General features: G+C 44.7%; 1 protein-coding gene across 1 annotated transcript in view; it reads right to left on the minus strand.

Moving 5' to 3' along the window:
- Nucleotides 1–1851: 1851 nt before the first annotated feature.
- Scarb2 (scavenger receptor class B member 2) overlaps nucleotides 1852–18514 on the minus strand; it is a 52998-nt gene continuing 36335 nt past the window's right edge. Inside the window, exons 3-10 of the mRNA XM_029477481.1 lie at nucleotides 16224–16371; nucleotides 14336–14524; nucleotides 13631–13722; nucleotides 8086–8205; nucleotides 7367–7536; nucleotides 4695–4813; nucleotides 3227–3300; nucleotides 1852–1957 (exon numbers count right to left, since the gene is read on the minus strand). Coding sequence (XP_029333341.1) covers nucleotides 1867–1957; nucleotides 3227–3300; nucleotides 4695–4813; nucleotides 7367–7536; nucleotides 8086–8205; nucleotides 13631–13722; nucleotides 14336–14524; nucleotides 16224–16371 — 1003 coding nt within the window. The 3' untranslated portion in view covers nucleotides 1852–1866. The remainder of the gene's footprint in view (nucleotides 1958–3226; nucleotides 3301–4694; nucleotides 4814–7366; nucleotides 7537–8085; nucleotides 8206–13630; nucleotides 13723–14335; nucleotides 14525–16223; nucleotides 16372–18514) is intronic.

The raw sequence follows: 18514 nt of genomic DNA on the forward strand, positions 1-18514 counted from the left end.
CTCACTTTGTAGACCAGGCTGGCCTCGAACTCAGAAATCCGCCTGCCTCTGCCTCCCGAGTGCTGGAATTAAAGGCGTGCACCACCACGCCCGGCTTGGTTTTGTTTTCTTGTCTGTTGGTTTGTTTGGATTTTATATTGAGATAGGCTCTCATTCTATACCCCTGGCTAGCTTGGAACTCACAACGTAGACCAAGGTGGCCTCCAACTTGTGGCACTGCCTCTAGAGCCACTGCCTCTCATCCACTGAGATGTGACTCCAGCCTTGTGCCAACCACTCCCATCAACATGGCCTCCTTGGTACGACAGACTGAAGTCCTTCTGAAATCTCGAGCCATAATAAACCTTTCTCCTTTAAGCTGCTTCTGTTGCATTAACACAAAAATAAGTGGTGTGGGAGCCTCTGCCTGGCGTCAGATGGGTCGCTCCAAATCCATCTTAGCATTTCTTCATTCTAGAAGTATCTCTGGCTACCTCAGGCCTGATAGAGGAGCTTTTGTTGTTATCTCTAGAACCTTGTTCCTTGTTCTTGAAACCAGCATAACAGTTTACCTGTTTGTGTTCAGTAACTGTCAGTCCCCTGAAAGCAAGACAGCTCAGCCACCTCTGCACCTGGGAGAGCACTCAGTACACAGTAGGTGCTTAATACTGGCTGAGTAAAGGAATGGCTGAAACACTACAAAAGTGGTATCTAGACAGTATCAATTCTCTCCTGAGTCCACGTGATGGTCACTGGGCTCAACAAAAATTGCTCAACTGAGTTGTGGAGGTAACAAGGATCGGAGAGAATTCCTAACCAAGGAAACACTCTAGAATAGCATCTTAGTGTGAGAACAGGTTTCTTCCCTTGGTGTAATGGGCAGGCATTAAAAGAGCACACACACACATCTACAGGAGTGAAGAACACTCCTGCTTGGTTTGCACTGACTAGATTGGGGGTGGGAGAGTGTCAGGCTCTGTGGAAGATTTTCCAGTACCTGTCCCAGGCTTGTTAGAGTCAGGGCTTCCTCCTGTCAGTAGTCTCCAGTGTCAATTCCAGGCCTGTGTTTCCCTTCTTTCTTTTTCTTTTCTGTTCACTCTTCCCTTCCTTTATTTCTCCTTAAGACAGGATCTCATTAGGTAGCCCTGGCTGCCGCTGCCTCTCTAGTACTAAGGTTAAAAGCATGAGTCACCATTCCTGACCTTGATAGGTCATTTTAAAAACACTCTATTTACCTGTTTGTTTGTTGCTATTGTTTGGTGGAGGAGGTGGTGGTGGTGGGTGCCCATGTGCATGCGTGATGGAAGTAAGAAAATTTCGGGGGAGGGGGTTGATCCTCATCCACCCTGTGGGTTCTGGAGACCAAACTCAAGTTCTCTGGCATTGGCAGCAAGCACTTTTATCTGCTGAGACATCTCATTTGCCCCTGATGTGTGACTTTTTCACTTTCACAGACAGTGTGCTAAGCTGGGCCTCATCAGAGACAGAGGCTTCATGGGCCAGCTTGGCAGTGCTTCTCCTTCAGAGTTCAGCTGCTTCCCCAGAAACTGCCCCTCAGAAGGGAGTTTTAATTCAGCTGATGCTCCTGAGAAGGAAAATGTCCAAACCAACTCCCAGGCACAGGCCCTTTTCACAAGTATGGCTTTCTGAGGGCAGCTTATATTTTAGAACATGATCGTTGAGGCTGGAGAGATGGCTCAGCAATCAAGAGCATCACTGACTGCCCTTGAAGAGCACTGAGTTCAGAGAAGCCACATAGAGAAACCCACAAACCCCTGTAACTCAGTGCCCTCTTCTGGACTCTGGGCACTGGCATTCACACCCACCTTTGAATGGAATGTCACTACAGCAGCAAACATCATAATGAAGTATGCCAAGCTTGGACAGTTAAAACATCCTGTGTCTTCCTCCTCTTTCAGGACTTACCTCATTGAGATACATCACTGGGAAAACCATAGTCCTGATGTCTCCTGTTTCACTACAAAGACAAAGGACGGTGTTATTTCATGGACCTCCTCATGAAAACATCTCTCACCTCCAGAGATACGTTCAAACCAAGATTAGAGTACACTTCATTCACTCAGTTACTGGGAACTGGCCACAGACTTCTTAGTTATCTTCGCAGACATAGAAATCAGAAATCAAGATGGCAACACTGTCAGTCAGCAATGCAGACCTGCACATCTCTGTGGTATTTTAACAAAGCCTAAGCTACATAGATTCGCAGACCCATCAAAGGGGAGCTGTTCAGAGCAGACTACACAAGTGCCACTCAGGAAGTTTCTAGGCCACCATATCATCTCTGCATCAAGGGCCCACTTGACCCCTGTTTGACCTCTCTGTGCTCAGTGTTTTAGGGGCTTTGCTTTATTCAGCTCTTAGAACAGTCATATGTTATAGTTATCATTATGTACAGGGTAGAAAGATGGGAAACCTACTCATAGAATCTAGGCACTATGCCCACGATGAGTGAGCACTGAAACCAGGATTGTAATTAAATCTGGAGAGTTCAGTGGGGGAAATACATCAAGGTTTATGATAGATAGTTGGATAAATGGATGAATGGATGGATGGACAGACGGATCAGACAGATGGACACAGAGGTAGACACATATGGTTTTATATCCTGTCCTTCATTAAATATTTGATAGGTATTTTCTCAGATCTAAGAAAAATCCCACCGACAAATGTGGGCAGGAAGCTATACTTTGGGGGTTCATTTTTTTTGGTGGGAGGGGAGGGAAATTCTTACTAAGGGGTTGCTTGTGGTTGAAATGTGGAAGAGGAAGGCTGGATCCTGGAGCCTGCTGCAGGATCCACAGGATCCACATGAGAACTTGTGGTGGCTGAGCCTGAGCGGAAGCAGGGGAAGTACGAAGAAAAGAGATGAAGGGCAGTGTCAAGGGGTGAAGGGCATTGCTAGGTGACTGGATAAAAGCCAGTGCAGATCCACACAGCCTCAATGACTGTGTGAATCCCAGCAAGTCACTTAAGTTTCATGTCTCGGTTCTCCTAAGTAGTAAAAGAACAATGCAAAGCTGTAAGCTGACGTTAAAGTGCCAACAGCAGCACCCGATGCATGGGCAGCACCTCATACAGGCCAAGGCTGAGGCACCATGAACACTGAGACCATATCCCATTGGGGACAGGCAAGTCAAGCAACCGCTTGTTGCTCAAAGTAGGCTCTACCTCTCCAAGTCACACGGCAAACCCAGCAATTGCCTCTGTAGGAAGAGGCGATACTCACACAAAGCCATCCAGTTTCCTAACATAAGTGTTGATCTGGAATCTCTTGGCCCCTCTCAAAATAATTCCAGTCAACTGCAAAGAGAGAGAGAGAGAGAGAGAAAATTAGGATCTATCCAGCCACATTTTCAACAGAGTGTAACTGTGTGGTTCTGACCCACAAGAACCCATTGTCATGTTTGACAGGTGGAGTGTACAAGGGGGAAACTGGTCTCCACAGACCATACATATTCATTGTGCTGGGGGGCTGGGGGGCGGGGATCTGGGGCTTTGTAGATGTGACTCCCTGGGAATCTGCTGCTAATTCTGCATGCAGATTCTGATTGGCGGATCACGGTGGAACACAGAAACAGGGCACTTCTATTAAGTCCCCAGGATACTGCCACTTGGTAGAACAAACCCTGGAAGTACTCCACCAGAAGCCATAAATTCTACGTTAGATGTGACATCTGGGCAGTTTTCCGGAGCTAAGAGGCTGATGGGAAGGCCCTGCCAGAGAATGATTTCCAAGTCCAGGGCCTCCCATACCAGAATGCACGAGGCATGACATAGGAAGGGCATGTGTGCCCTGAGGTACGGGACTTCACCCATCCCATGGTAACAAGCCCTGACAAAAGGTAACTACTGCCTGGTGGCTAAGAGAGAAGGAACATAGTCACACCTGAGGGCTGGGGCTGCAGCCTAGCTGGCACAGTGCTTGCCTAGGGCGCAGGAAGTACGCTGTAGCCCAGGCTGGCCTTGAACTTGTGATCCTCTGGCTTCAACCTTCCTGGGTAGCTGGGATCACAGGTCTGTGCTGCCAGGCTCAGTGAGATCTTTGAGCTTTTAGTTTTATTTCTACATGCCAGTCCCAACAAGAGAGACTCTTGCATTGATAGGGATCCCCTATCACCTTAACATTCTTTTTTGGGAACTCAAGAGCCAAGTATATACATATCTGATAACATCTACATGAATAATATATAAGAAACTTGCCCAAGTACCTGTAGAAGGTTTGCCAAAAAGCTAATGAAGCGAATATTTATGCTTAGATCTGCATATTCCAAGCAGAGAAGACGCAGTCGATCTGCAATTCTGAAGGTGAAATCTGACACTGTCCGACAGCAGGCCAGACAGTTATGTGGGTACAGCCTCAGCTGGTTTCGTGACTGAACTTGTACTGTTGAGTTCACTTTGTTTTGCTATGCTGGATTGAACCTAGGGCCTCGTGCAGTCGAGGTAAGCACTCTACTGCTGAGCCACATCCCTAATCCCGTGTTCTGTCTTTGCTTTCTTCCCATTCTTCTTTATAGCAGGCTTGCTGGTTCCTGCAGATCTGGCCCACAGAGTTCAGACATCCTATTGTAGGCTACGGACCACAATGTGCACACTGATCCCCTGCCACCCACTCGGATGGCCACAGAGGGAGGTACGTCCCTTACGAATGCTTTGGGCTAAGGTGAACCTGCACGTACACAGTGAGTACTCACAGGATTAATGTCCACAAACGACTCATGCTCTTCCTTGTTGGGATGCATGCCTTTTATGGCAGAAACGAACTTCTCGTCGGCTTGGTAAAAGTGTGGGAAAGACATGATAATGGGCGCACCTGCGGTGGTTGACATAGAAGAGAATGGTGCTCGTTTAAGTCTAAGAAGAACACACAGGTCCTGACCGCAAAATTGGTTCACAACAGAAAGAGAAAGGCCATACCCAAGTAAGCATGGCCAGGCTCACTACCGCTCTAAATCTCCTAGTTAAATGTTTACACTGTCACCTGCTGTATCCCCCATTATTTTACTGCACCCCTTATACCAACGTCACGGCCACATTTATACTTAGATAGCTACTGAACCTACAAGTAGACTTGTTACCTATGTATCTGTGTTAAATGATACCCCAGGACACTCTAAGACTAAAAACCTAGTCCTCATTTTGCATTTGAAGAAGCTGAGGTTCCCAAACACCACGAGTATTTCCCAGGGACTCATATCTCGCAGGCTTCAGAGGAAACGTTCCACTTTAGCAAGAAGGTCTTGTCTCAGAGTACTACTTACATGGTAGTTCTCTCTCATGGAATGACATTTTTACTGTTGTTGTTTTGTTTGACGTTTTGCTGTTTGTTTGAGACATGGGAGGTCTTATTCTGCAGCTCAGGCTGGCCTGGAAGATACTCACTCCATAGACCAGGTTGGCCTAGAACTCAGACTTCCTCCTGCTTCTCTCTTCAAGGCTTAAGCTTATGGGCTTACACTCTCATGCCGCATACATATATCTAGTGTCTTAAATAACTGATGTAAGGTTTGTGGGCTGCTGTGAAATGGACAGGGGGTATGTACTGCCATCTCAGGATTATCCCAAAGAAGATTTTAATGCCAACCAGACAGGAGAACCACGAAACTGCATCACTTTGGTTTTTCTTTTTTTTTTTTTTTGTTGTTGTTGTTGTTGTTGTTGTTTTTGAGCACTGTCATTCAGGAGAGAGGGCTGCCATGTAGCTCTCCAAAGGAACCTTAAAGAGGGCTAGGGGTGGTAATCCCAGCACTGAGGGAAGCTGAGGCAGGAGGATCACGGTGAGTTTAAGGCTATCCTGGGCGGGGGCTGGAGAGAAGGCTCAATGGTTAAGAACACTGACTGCTCTTCCAGAGGTCCTGAGTTCAATTCCCAGCAACCACATGATGGCTCACAAGCATCTGTAATGGGATCCAATGCCCTCTTCTGGTGTGTGTCTGAAGACAGCTGCAGTGTACTCATATACATAAAAAAATAGATAAATCCTAAAAAAAAAAAAAAAAGGATATCCTGGGCCTGGGCTACATAGTGAATGAGTTTGAGGCCAGCCTCAAAGTACATAATGAAAATATCTCACAACAACCACCACCCTACACGCTTTAAAGAGGAATTCTATTCTGAGTAAGTAGGGATATAGCAAAAATATTAGAAATGCTAGGGTCAGCCTGGTCTACATGGTGAGTTACAAGATAGCCAGACCCACATAGTAAGACAATGTCTCAAAAGAAACAAAACAAAAGTGGTACTAGCAAAGAAAACCTTAGAGAAGTTTCATAAAAACACACCCTTTCTCTTTGCTCTGTTCCCATGGTGACAAGACGGGGCTACTAAGCTATGCACATCATCCCAGGACCAGGAGGCTAAGACTCCAGGGATGAGAGTTTGATGCCAGCCTGGGCTAATACTCTACAAGACCCTTCCTTAAAGCAAACGAAACCAAGAGCAAAAAACAGAAGTGAAAGAGGGCACTGCGCACCGTCAGGCAGGGCCACTGTGAGCAATTCTGCGGTGACACCTGACTGTTGAAACTCACCTTCAGGATGAAGATGACACCTTTTGTCAGCTGTAGCATTGATGATTCTCTCTCATTCATGGAAAGGAACAGAGAGCAGAGGAACCAGGGAACTGAGAGGGAGAGCAGGATGCTCAGAGGGTAAGCACCCAAGCCTGAAGACCCGGGATAGCTCTCAGGACCCCACATAAAGGTGGGAGAAAAGACCTGAATCCACTGAGGGCCCTCTCATTGCCATACATGGGCCATGGCATGCATGCTCACCCATTATACACCAAGAACAACACATTCAAATTAAACAAACAAACAAACAAAAAAACGGGCTGGAGAGATGGCTCAGTGGTTAAGACTGTTTTTCCAGAGGTCTTGAGTTAAATTCCCAGCTACCACATGGTGGCTCACAACCATCTGTAATGGGATCCGATGCCCTCTTCTAGTGTGCCTGATACACATTAGTGTATACTCATATACATTAAATAAAGAAATAATTTTAAAAAACCCACTGGGAAACTCATGATAAGAGTGTAAGACTAAATCTGATTCAAAATCATTGAGAATCTTAGCCAAAGCATGGGCTACCAAAACTAGTAATGTTTTAATTGTTTGCTATATCTGTAACAAAATAGCATCATCATCATTTGACACAGGGGATAGCTGGGTAGCCCAAGCTGACCTTGACCCTTCTATCTTCCTGCCATCTGGGTGCTGAGATTGCAGGCAGGCAGATGACAAAACAGTATTCCTGAAAGGCTGGAATTGTGCTATATATTAGGTAGGTGACAAATCTGGATTCCCGCCTCAGACCTGTCTACATTCTAGGTACCGTCACAGAACCATAACCTCCCTAGAAGTTCTTACCATTCTTGCAGATGCTGATGTTCAACACCCCTGAGTCCATGCAGTTTCCCTCGGGTATACAGAAGCCAGCGTTTTCGGAGGTGTTGGCTAGTATTTCTGCAGGCACCTTATACCGAAAAGCAGGCAGTCCTTCTACGTTCTCATAGCTGCTGAAAGTGATATGTACTGACCTGAGAGGAAGAGGGAAGGATAGAAAGTCAGAGTAGGGATGTGGCTTAGCGGGAAACATGCTTGCCCAGCGCCTGTGAAGGCCTGGGTTCAGATCCCAGCCCTGTATAAGCAGCTCACATCTGTAATTGTAGCAATAGGGAGGTATAGGTAGGAGAAGGGGTTCAAGGCCATCCTCAACTGCATCCAGACTCTGGCAAGTCTGAAGCCTGCCCGAGACACCTGAGTCCCTGTCTCATACATATATTCATATACTTATATTCATATTATATGTGTATATATATATATATATATATATATATATATATATAAAGGCAAGCCAGGCAGACTGGGTCAATATCTTGCCCAGGGCAACACAGCTGCAAGGAGAGTTAAGATCCAAACCAGCAGAGCTACCTTCTGGCATCTGTGCTGTGAGCCCTTACATGGCGTCATCTCTCAGTGGGCCTCCAGCACCTGTACCAGGATGTGTAAATTCCCATGCGTTGTGAGTGCCTCTGGGCACTCCTCACCCTGTCTCTCAGTCCAAGAGCTATGCTAAAAGTTGGTACCTGCACAAGTCTGACGGGAAGAGGTACAGGACCTCATCCTTGCTTATCAGCGGGTGAAAAGAGTCTCCGTCTGTCCCGTTAATCATATTGCACGTGTCTGTGGTCCACCAGTCCAGCGACCTATAGTACAGGAAAGAAATCAGATGATCCAGCTGGACTGTAGGATCTCTAACAGGTCAGTATAAGTGGGGCTGGCTACAGCAGTACGTCACTCATACGTAGGCACTGAAGAGGTAGGAACTATAACAGAGAGAGAAAAAGTAGGCTCCAAACCAAAATCACTTTCTTTTTTTTAAAGAACTCTTTTAAAATTATTTATTTATTTTATGCATATAAGTACATTATAGCTGTATTCAGACACACTAGAAGGTGGCATCTGATCCCTTTACAGATGGTTGTGATTCACCATGTGGTTGCTGGGAATTGAACTCAGGACCTCTGGAAGAACAGTCAGTGTTCCTAACTGCTGAGCCATCTCTCCAGCCCCAAAATCACTTTTGGTAATAGTCACAAATTCCTGTTTCCATCTTCCAGAAGAGTCCACCCTGCACCGGTGTTTAGAAATAGTGGTTTAAGGGCCAGCGAGACAACGGCCAGGGAAAACTCACAGCCAGAGTTCAGTCTCTGGAACCTATGCAAAGGCGCAGGAGAAAAACCAAGGCCACAGCGTGGTCCTCTGACCTCTGTGCACAGTACGACACACTTGCCTCTACATCCTACATCATATACAAATGCAGCAACAACAACAACAGAGACAGAGATACTGATTTACTTAAAGCAGTAACCCAAGTAGACATTAATAGCAGCCTTGCTCATAGCTAGGCTGGGGACAGAGGGGCTGTGGGTTAGATATATCCCATTCCTTAATATTCATGGAAGACCATTAACTGCTCTCTGAATAGTTCTCCCTTCCAAAAATAGCAGACTTGCCCAGGACAACAGGAGATGTCAAAATTGTGTTGCTGTCTCTGAAAGCACAGTTGAGACAGCATGCTTTAACATGTAGTGGACTAGTGTACTGTCTGGTTTTGAGTGTCAACTTGACCCAAGCTGGAGTTAGCACAGAGAAAAGAGTTTCAGTTGAGGAAATGCCTCCATGAGATCTAGTTGTAAAGCATTTTATTAATTAGTGATTAAAGAGGGAGAGTCTCTTGTGGGTGGTACTATCTCTGGGCTGGTAGTCTTGGGTTCTATAAGAGAGCAGGCTGAGCAAGCCAGAGGAAGCAAGCCAGTAACATCCTTCCATGGCCTCTGCATCAGCTCCTGCTTCCTGACCTGCTTGAGTTCCAGTCCTGACTTCCTTTAGTGATAAACAGTGGTTTGGAGGTGTAAGCTAAATAAACCCTTTCCTCCCCAGCTTGCTTCTTGGTCGTGATGTTTTGTCCAGGAATAGAAACCCTGACTAAGACAACTAGACAAGTTAGCATGCTTTAACAATGGTACATGTAGTGGACTATCCCCAGGTATGATCCCTCCAGGCGTTCATATTGAAATCCTGCCTGTCAGGCGATCAGGTCAGGAAGGGATGCTCTGACATAAGACTAGTGACCTTAGAGGAGACCCCAGGGACTGGCACAGACCTTCCACCATGTGTGTGAAGTTAAAGCAAGAAAGCGGCCCCTGTAAGGAGCCACACTGATCCCAGCGTTTAGAGCTGCTGGAGTGTTAGCCTTGGACTGCTCAGCATGCAGAAATGGGAAGAATACATTTCTGCCTTTTATAAGTCATGCAGTTTATGATAACTTGTTATAACACTTGGAACAGACGAAAACAGTACCAATGCCAAAGGAAGAAGAGGGAAAAAGATAAATAGAAATTCTCCCAGCCTCAGCCGCAGATGGTACTCTAGGTTCCTGCACTGAGGGGGGTCTGCCAAGTGAAAACAGGAAATCAAGGCTGATAAAATGCGAAAGGGAAACATCCAAACAGTCCATACCACATTCAAAACACAAATGAGCATCTGCCTGGACCACACGCTGGTAAGTACACAGTGTTAAGCAGAGCCGAAATGATGCTCTTCTGCATGCCGGAGCCCAGGGGAGGAACCCCAGTTCAGTTCCTAAGTTAGCAAGGATGGAGAATGTACCACTCGGGCTTGAGTGGGGGTCCAAGGAGCAGAGATTCCCTGCTCATCCAAAGAGGCCAAAGAAAGCAGCTTCTACCCGTGGTGTGTATTTTAGTGTTGTCCAAAGCTGGTGACTCAGAAATAGCCTTACAGCAGAGCCTGAGCCATACTGTGTGTGGATGTCCCCTGATGGCATGGTGGGAGGCCCACTCTGGGCTCAGGTTCTGAACTAGGTGGAGGCTGGCTGGGACATTGAGAAGGATGGGGAAAGAGACAGACAGGCAAGCAGACAGACCACATTCTCTCTCTCTCTCTCTCTCTCTCTCTCTCTCTCTCTCTCTCTCTCTCACACACACACACACACACACACACACACTGAGAAGGATGGGGAGAGAGACAGACAGGCAAGCAGACAGACCACATTCTCTCTCTCTCTCTCTCTCTCTCTCTCTCTCTCTCTCTCTCTCTCACACACACACACACACACACACACACCTAGCTTGTGAAAATCAGTTTTTAATTGAAGCCTATAGTAAAATACAGAAAATAAAGTCATCAAGGAAGTTAATTCACTTTAGAAGAAACTAGAAGAATAGAACAGGCTAATGCCATAAATGTGTGTGTTTAGTATTGCAAAGTGAAACAGTAACATTCTTAAAAATAATGGAGGCCAGGCCAAGCGAAACAGAGACCAAGCCAGGGAGACGGAGGGCAGGTCAGGGAGAGATGGAAGCCAGGCTAGAGAGGTGGCTCAGAAGTTAGGAACACTTGATGCTCTTGCACAGAATCTGGGTTAGGGTCCCAGCATCCACATGTTGGCTCACAACTCTCTGTACCTCCAATTCCAGAGAATCTAATTCCTTCTGTTCTCATGGGCCATCAGAATCATGTGTAGTACACAGGCACACATGCAAAGATAAGATAGTCAAAAGAAAACAAATAAGCCTTTTTTTTATATAGAAAGTAATGGAGCCTGATAATGAAGCTTAGTGTATATCCTTGGTTGGCATGCATGAGGTTGAGTTTTATTTCCCATACCATTTTACAAAAACAAAAACAAAACTGAAGGTAGGTGGTATTAAAAGAAAGAAAAAGATGAAAATTAAGACAATTAGAAAAATAGAAAACTTGGATGTAAAAAAAAATGTTTTGGGGGGAAAAATTAATAGGAATAAAACTGCAGACATCATAGCTGAAGAGAAAACTCATGAATTAGAAGATAGTTGTAGGGAATTGACATAAATACAAGATCAGAAAATGAAAAATTAATTAAGACACAGACTAGACGAAGAGGCTCCAATAAATGTTTAGAGGAACTCAGGGGCTAGGAGGCAGGGAGATGAGACTGAGGCAGACAAGCTTGTGCACGAGCTTAGCACACTGGACTTGGCGTGACCACACCCGACTCTTCCCCATGCAATGCACCAGGCAACCTGTGTGCAACCTAGGGCCTCTCCCTTGCATCAGGCTGCACTATCTTATACCTATGAGTTGGCCTTGCACATCATTACAATCATATTCATTCTGGATGGGACATGAGAGAAGAAACGCCATATATCAATCTGTCAATCAAGATAAAAACAAAAACAAGGGGGCTGGAGAGATGGCTCAGTGGTTAAGAGCACTGGCTGCTCTTCCAGAGGTCCTGAGTTCAAATCCCAGTAACCACATGGTAGCTCACAACCATCTGTAATGGGATCTGATGGCCTCTTCTGGTGTGTCTGAAGACATGACAGTGTACTCATATACTCAAATTAAATAAAATCTTTTTTAAAAAATTAAAAAAACAAACAAACCACATACACTATGACCCTTAGCAATCATACGTCTCCTCTTGAACATTAAAAGAGAAAGTCCCAGACAATAATCGGAGCTTTTGAGGGCCCCATGCATATGGCCTGCTGGGTCTCGAGAACACCATTTCACTCTGCTGATCCGCACTGCCATTTCACTTTGAAGAGTCTCCATGCTATCGTGCAAATCTCCAGGTGCTTATTTCATTGCTTTGAATAAGATACCAAGAACCTGGAATCACTTGGCCTAAACCCCAACCACCTGTAGCCAGACTCAGGTAAATGCCAGTAAAGTGAATAGATAGTTGCTGACAGTTTTCCCAGATCTCAGACTGGAAGCCTTAGGTTAGAAGTGCGCCCCAGGGCCAAACAGAATTATGATGTGAATCTAAATCTGAACGAAGCAGATCAAAGGAAAGGCAAAGGCTAAAGGGCAAAGGACGGCCACTGTGCTGGCTCAAAGCTGCAATTCCAGCGTCTGTGGGGCCAGGCAGAGGGAGCCAGAGCTCCAGGCCAGACTGGGATCCAAAGCGAGAGCTTGACTCAACCCAAAACAAACCAAAGGGGCTGTGGATATGCCTCAGAGGTTGAGGCATTAGCACACACAAGGACTGAGTTTAAAGACCAGAGCTACCAAAGGAAACAGAGAAAGAAAGAAAGAGAGAGAGAGAGGGAGGGAAGGAAGGAAGGAAAGAGAAGAAAAAAAAAAGAGGGAGGGGAGGGAAGGGAAGGGAAGGGAAGGGAAGGGAAGGGAAGGGAAGGGAAGGGAAGGGAAGGGAAGGGAAGGGAAGGGAGAATCAAATAGAAAAGCCATGATAGCACATTTGTGTAATCCCAGCACTCGGGAGTCAGAGGGGGTGGATCTCTGTGATCTACACAGTGAGTTGCAGGCTAGCCTGGGCTACATAGTGAGACGTTGTCTCAAAAGTAAATCAAGGTGCAAGGATGTGAGTGTGAAGAAACAGGTAAAATTACTGTCTCATTTGGAAGGAAAAATGAAAAGCATGAACCATAAAAACCTAAGCCTAGAAAAGCATCTAAAAATAAGTTCAAACATGTTAAATAATATATCACACATTTACCCATAATTCACTATGAATATAAAAGACTAAGCCATCTTATTATTATTAAAAGGCTAGAAGTGTTTGTGTATAAAACAAAAATTAGGTGATAAAAGCCTTCAATTTGAAATATTATAATACTGAACACAAATGAATTTCATCTTTATAAAGAATAACATGAACAAGCCACACCCATGAAGTGAAAAGCCAGGTGGGCCCTCTCTCCCTCCCTCCCTCCCTCCAATCAAATACTGGTTTGACAGTGTTTGAACTTTGGCTGCTGCACATCATTCGACCAAGGAAATCCAGCGAGGCTACTCCGTGGCTCTAATTCACTCGTGGCCATAGTAGGCATACAAATCTTTATTACTTATTCTCAAGAGTTTTTTACCCTCACTTTAATTGATAAAGTAATAATTTTAAGAATACTGACTTTTTTATTCAAAAGACAAATGTCAACTTATTTTCCATTGCTGGGATCAAATCTAGAGCTGTCTGTATGGTAGGCAGGTGCTCTGCCAGTAAGCAACAGCCCCAGTGTCAAATTAGGAAGAAAAAAAAAAAGGCATATTTTGTTTAACTATAAACTTGAAAACCCTTACACTAGGAACCCTTCCTGGACTTACGTTTTTCCATTCCACTCCACGATTTTTGAAAAGTTAAGGTAATTGTCCTCTCCAGTCAGAAACACATACTCCCCGTCATTCGTTCCATTTCTCTGGAAAGAAGTGAGCATCGCGATTCAAAAAAACGATCAATAGAAGCATTAAAATACCCAAATGCGTCTGAAACGCTGTGACACTTTAACCTTCGAGAGCCGAGCCCCGTGAGCCAGGGCATTCTAGGGACCGTGCACTCAGGATGCTCTCCCAGAATCAAACAATGTTGGCGAGAGACTCAAGTTTCAGGACCCATTCTCTCACAGAAGTAATATTTGAAACTTGTTTATAATTGGGTCTGAACAACCTCTAAGTTTTGTAAACCCTTAAGGCTTGCCCTCTCCCAGAGAGGAAGTGAACTGCTATAATGTCATACCCTGAGAGCGAGACCTTGGTCAGGTACAGTATGCTCACATCCTGCCTCACCTCACCTCAGCGCTTCACTCCCGAGGTTAGTTTTATCTGTCACCCACTATTCAATTTACGACAGTTTCTTTCCCTCCCCCTCCAAAGCCACGGTCTTATTTTTCCATAGGCTTTCTAAAAATATTTAGAACTCCAGGCAATTTTGGCCTTTGCCTGGAAGAGAGGCAGACTTAAGATGCACTCTGGCTTGTGTGCCCTCTTCTTCACCGCTGTGTGCTGGAGACATGTTCTAGGAAGAAAACTTACCTCATAGAACAGGCCAAAATTCGGGGAGACGTCAGGTTTGAAAATATGGACGAGGGACAAGATTTCATCTTTGTAGCCCCAGAGCAGTTCGTGCACGGTGTGAATCACGAACAGCTTCTGCTGATAGGCTTTCAGCATGGCTTCGATAAGCTCCCTGAGCAGGGGCAGCTGGGCCAGATCCACGACAGTCTGCAGAGCAGAGGCAGGTTAACCAGTATCCCCAAGAACACCCATTGGCTCTCTTTCTGTCCCTTAACAGAAGGACCAGAAACTGAGATGTAAACAGAAGGGCCAGAAACTGAGATGTAAATGTTTGAGACTAAACAGAAAATCCAACCAGTGACCTTCCTGTCTTTATATGGAGTAAGAGTTCAGCTACTTCGCTTTCTCCTATTACTCTGTACACACAGAGTGTGTGTGTGTGTGTGTGTGTGTCTGTCTGTCTGTCTGTCTGTCTGTCTGTTTAGACTTTGTGGTCTTGCACATAATAGACAAATACTCTACTACTGATCTCTATCCTAAGCTCCAGGCCCCTTTTTGTAAATTTTGAGACAGGGCCTCACTAAGTTGCCCAGGCTAACCTTGAACTCACTCTGGAGCCCAATCTGGGCTTTTTGATCTTCCCGTTTTTGCCACAGAAAGTAGCTGGGATCACAGGCCTGAACCAACCACCAGAGCAGGCTCGTATTACATCTTATTGTAGATGTGGATTTCACCTTCCCTTTAGGAGGCTCTGAATGATGCCAGCATCACAGAGATCTTACAGACACACAGGGACCTTTGGCCACAAGGTGGCTCCATTTCCCCTGGAGCAAAGTGGCGGCTGGACCTTTAGCAGCAAGGCAAGGCAAAGTTCAGATTCAGATGTGTACTCTTTAAGGTCCTGGGTCCTCCATCAGTGTTAAGCGGCTGTCACTTTAGAGTGGAAGCCTCAGAGGTGGTTTGTGTAGATGATAAAGTTCCCTAGAGGGCTAGGGATTCGGCTCAGTGGGTAAAGCAGCCCCATGCCCCATGCTACTGTGCAGGAAACTCTGAATTTGATCCCTAGCACCACATTAAACAACAAACAAAAATGATAGGCTAGCCTGGGCTACAAGAGATACAGTTTCAAGAAAGAATGTCCGCTGGTCTCATTTCGGCATAGATATAACTCGGGTGTTATAAGGTGGAGCTGTCATCATAATTTGAGACCAAGAGAAACACAGTAGACTCTAATCAAAGGTCTGAAAGAGGAGGGAAGTGTCAATCATGTGTCTTACATTTTTTTAACTTAAAATAAAAACCGAAGAAGTGACATGCAAATTCTAGTAGGTTTCTAAGACAAAACGAAAGGACACATATGTTTGAAATTCCTAAGTACCAAAAAAAGTCCTTCCTTATTTGCATAAATGCTAATCCTGAACACAAAGGAAATAAATCACAGTGACCTAGTTTTTGAATGACTTTTGAAATGACCTTATTTTACAGACCTCAGAAAAAAGTCTCTATCTATATATTTAGTAAAAGTACATACATGTGAAAGGTGGGTCACTTACGGCTGCTGGAGTATGTCTATAATTCAAGCATTAAGCAGATGAAGAAGAATCAATGCCAAGACGGAGGCCAAGAGGGACATACATGTGTGTGAGCATGCGCGCGCGCACACACACACACAAATCAAAGTCTCTGTGCATATCTATATTTTGTGTTTGTTTTCTGATGGTGCTAGGATTAAATTTCAGAGACTCATTCTAAGCAAGATGAATTCCCTCCCTCCCCATAATATCTATATTTTATTATAAAATAGTTCTTAAATTATTTAGCTCTTATTTTACTATCATAAAATAATAGCTATTAAGTGTATCAGGCTTGCGGTTTCCTTCCACAAACCCTTGATAATGACACTTACCAACAGAGGAATATTTATTGTTCTAATCAAGTCAACGTTAGGATCTCCTACAGATTGGTTTCGTTCAAAAACATATGCCTTATTGGTGACAGCAGATATAGTTGTTCCATTTTCTCCAAACTGAATATTTGCCTTGTTCCGGAGCTCCCTGAACAAACAAACAAAATTATTTGAAAATAGATAACAGTTTAACAAACAAAGTCATTCCCTCCACTCAGTACTAAAGTTACATTTTTTTCAATATAGCATTTCTAATAAAGTACTTATTTACATAGGCTGCTGATGCTAAGCCACAAAAAACTACAACTTAGAGCCAAGATGATGAAAGGGGACGAGACCTAGGAAAACATCAAAATCTATAGTTTCCACTTTTTTTTTTCCTTCCAGAATCAGGAAGACATAATAGTCAAACAGACAAATAGACAAATGAGCTGTTTCCTCAATTACAGCTTGATCCTGAAATGTTTTCAATTCAGTTCCCAGGTTTGATTTGGTTTCAATTTGTATACTGGTGCCTCTGATTCCAACTGTAATTCATTTGTAAATTTATCTTAAAAATTGAGGCCACAGCTAGGTATAATAATGGCACATGTCTGTAACCCCAGCACTCCAGTGGCTGAGGCAGGAGGATCACTGACAAGACTGAGGGCAGGCTGGTCTAAATAATAGCAAGACTGACTCCAAAAGTTTCTTTTAAAACTCTGAGCCTCAATTGGGGGGTTGGGGTGGGAAAGGGGGAGAGGGAGAGGGGTGCAGAGATGAGGAAATGAATTGGGGCCAACGCAGTTAAGTTTGGAGTTCACTCCTGTTTCTTTTTTCTTTTTTTTTTTTTTTTTGGTTTTTCGAGACAGGGTTGCCCTGGCTGTCCTGGAACTCACTTTGTAGACCAGGCTGGCCTCGAACTCAGAAATCCGCCTGCCTCTGCCTCCCGAGTGCTGGAATTAAAGGCGTGCGCCACCACGCCCGGCTTCACTCCTGTTTCTATACATATTTCAGCTTAGTTCAAATCAGTTCCCCCAAATGAGAAACCTCTTAGAAAGAGCTGGATGGAGAGTATAGTAGGTAACAATTGTTGACACTGACAATTCTTTCTAAGTAGCTGGTTGAGAAGGTGCTTTCAATGCTCCTGACACAAAGAAATGATAAGCATCTGGGGTGATGGATAGGAACTAATCATTAAACATCTGCAACCTATAAATTACTGTGTCAATTAAGAGACATAGTGATTTGTAATCTCTCAGAGTGCTTGGGCTGGGCGAGTGTGACGGCTCAGGCCTGTGATCCTGGCACTTGGGAGGCTGAGGGAAGTAGGAGACTGAGTTGGTGGTGAGTTCCAGGCTGCAGGGTGAGACTTTGGGTCTAAAGAAGGGAGCGGGCGTGGCTTAGTAGACAGGCCTACAAAGACTCATTGAAGGTGTGAAATGCAAGATGCATCAGTCATCAAGATAAAATAATACCCTAATGCATTTTTTTTCTAAATTTGATGGAGCTTTTTGTTTTATTTTATTTGAGATAGGATTTGACTCCGTAGCCCACTCTGGCCCCCAAATGGGGACAATGCTCCTGCCTCCACCTCCCAAGTGCTAAGATATCAGGCATAGACCGTTACAGCTATCTAGAAAATCTTTCATTAGATATGTAGTTAACAAAATATTGTCTAAGGGTCTGTAGAAGCAAACAGGTTAGAAGGCCCCAGGCAGCTGGGCCACAACCACTTCCCCCATAGGCCCTTTGATCTGGGGACTCTGGGGTTTTATTGTTTTTGTTTTGTTTTATTTTGTTTTGTCCAGCTGCCCATCTGTGAAGTTTGCTAACTGTACTTGCTTTAGGCACTCAGTTATAAACTTCTGAGTGACATCCTTTAGACTGTGAAGGAATTGCCATGCAGCCTCCGGTAAGATGACAAACAAGCCAGGGGCAGAAGCCTGAATATGTTGTCTTAACTCCTCTTAAATTCTCTCTAGTTTGCGATTGGTTTTGTCTTTGTTTTTATTTCATTTTTTGTTTAATTTTGTTTTGTTTTGTTTTTTCTTTCTTGTCTTTGTTTTTAAACGGGGTCCTCCTAGGTGGTTCTGGCTGGCCTAGAACTCACTATATAGACCAGACTATCCTCAAACTTGGCAGTGACTCTCCTGCCTCTGCCTTCTGAGAACTCGGATTACAGGGATTACAGCTGTGAGCCCCCTGTGCCTCATACTTTGTAGATTTACAATAAGAATAGAAAATAAAGCCAGGCAGTGGTGGCGAACGCCTTTAATCCCAGCACTTGGGAGGCAGAGGCAGGCGGATTT

This window comes from Mus caroli, chromosome 5 (assembly GCF_900094665.2).
Source record: "Mus caroli chromosome 5, CAROLI_EIJ_v1.1, whole genome shotgun sequence".
In the NCBI taxonomy this organism is placed as follows: domain Eukaryota; kingdom Metazoa; phylum Chordata; class Mammalia; order Rodentia; family Muridae; genus Mus; species Mus caroli.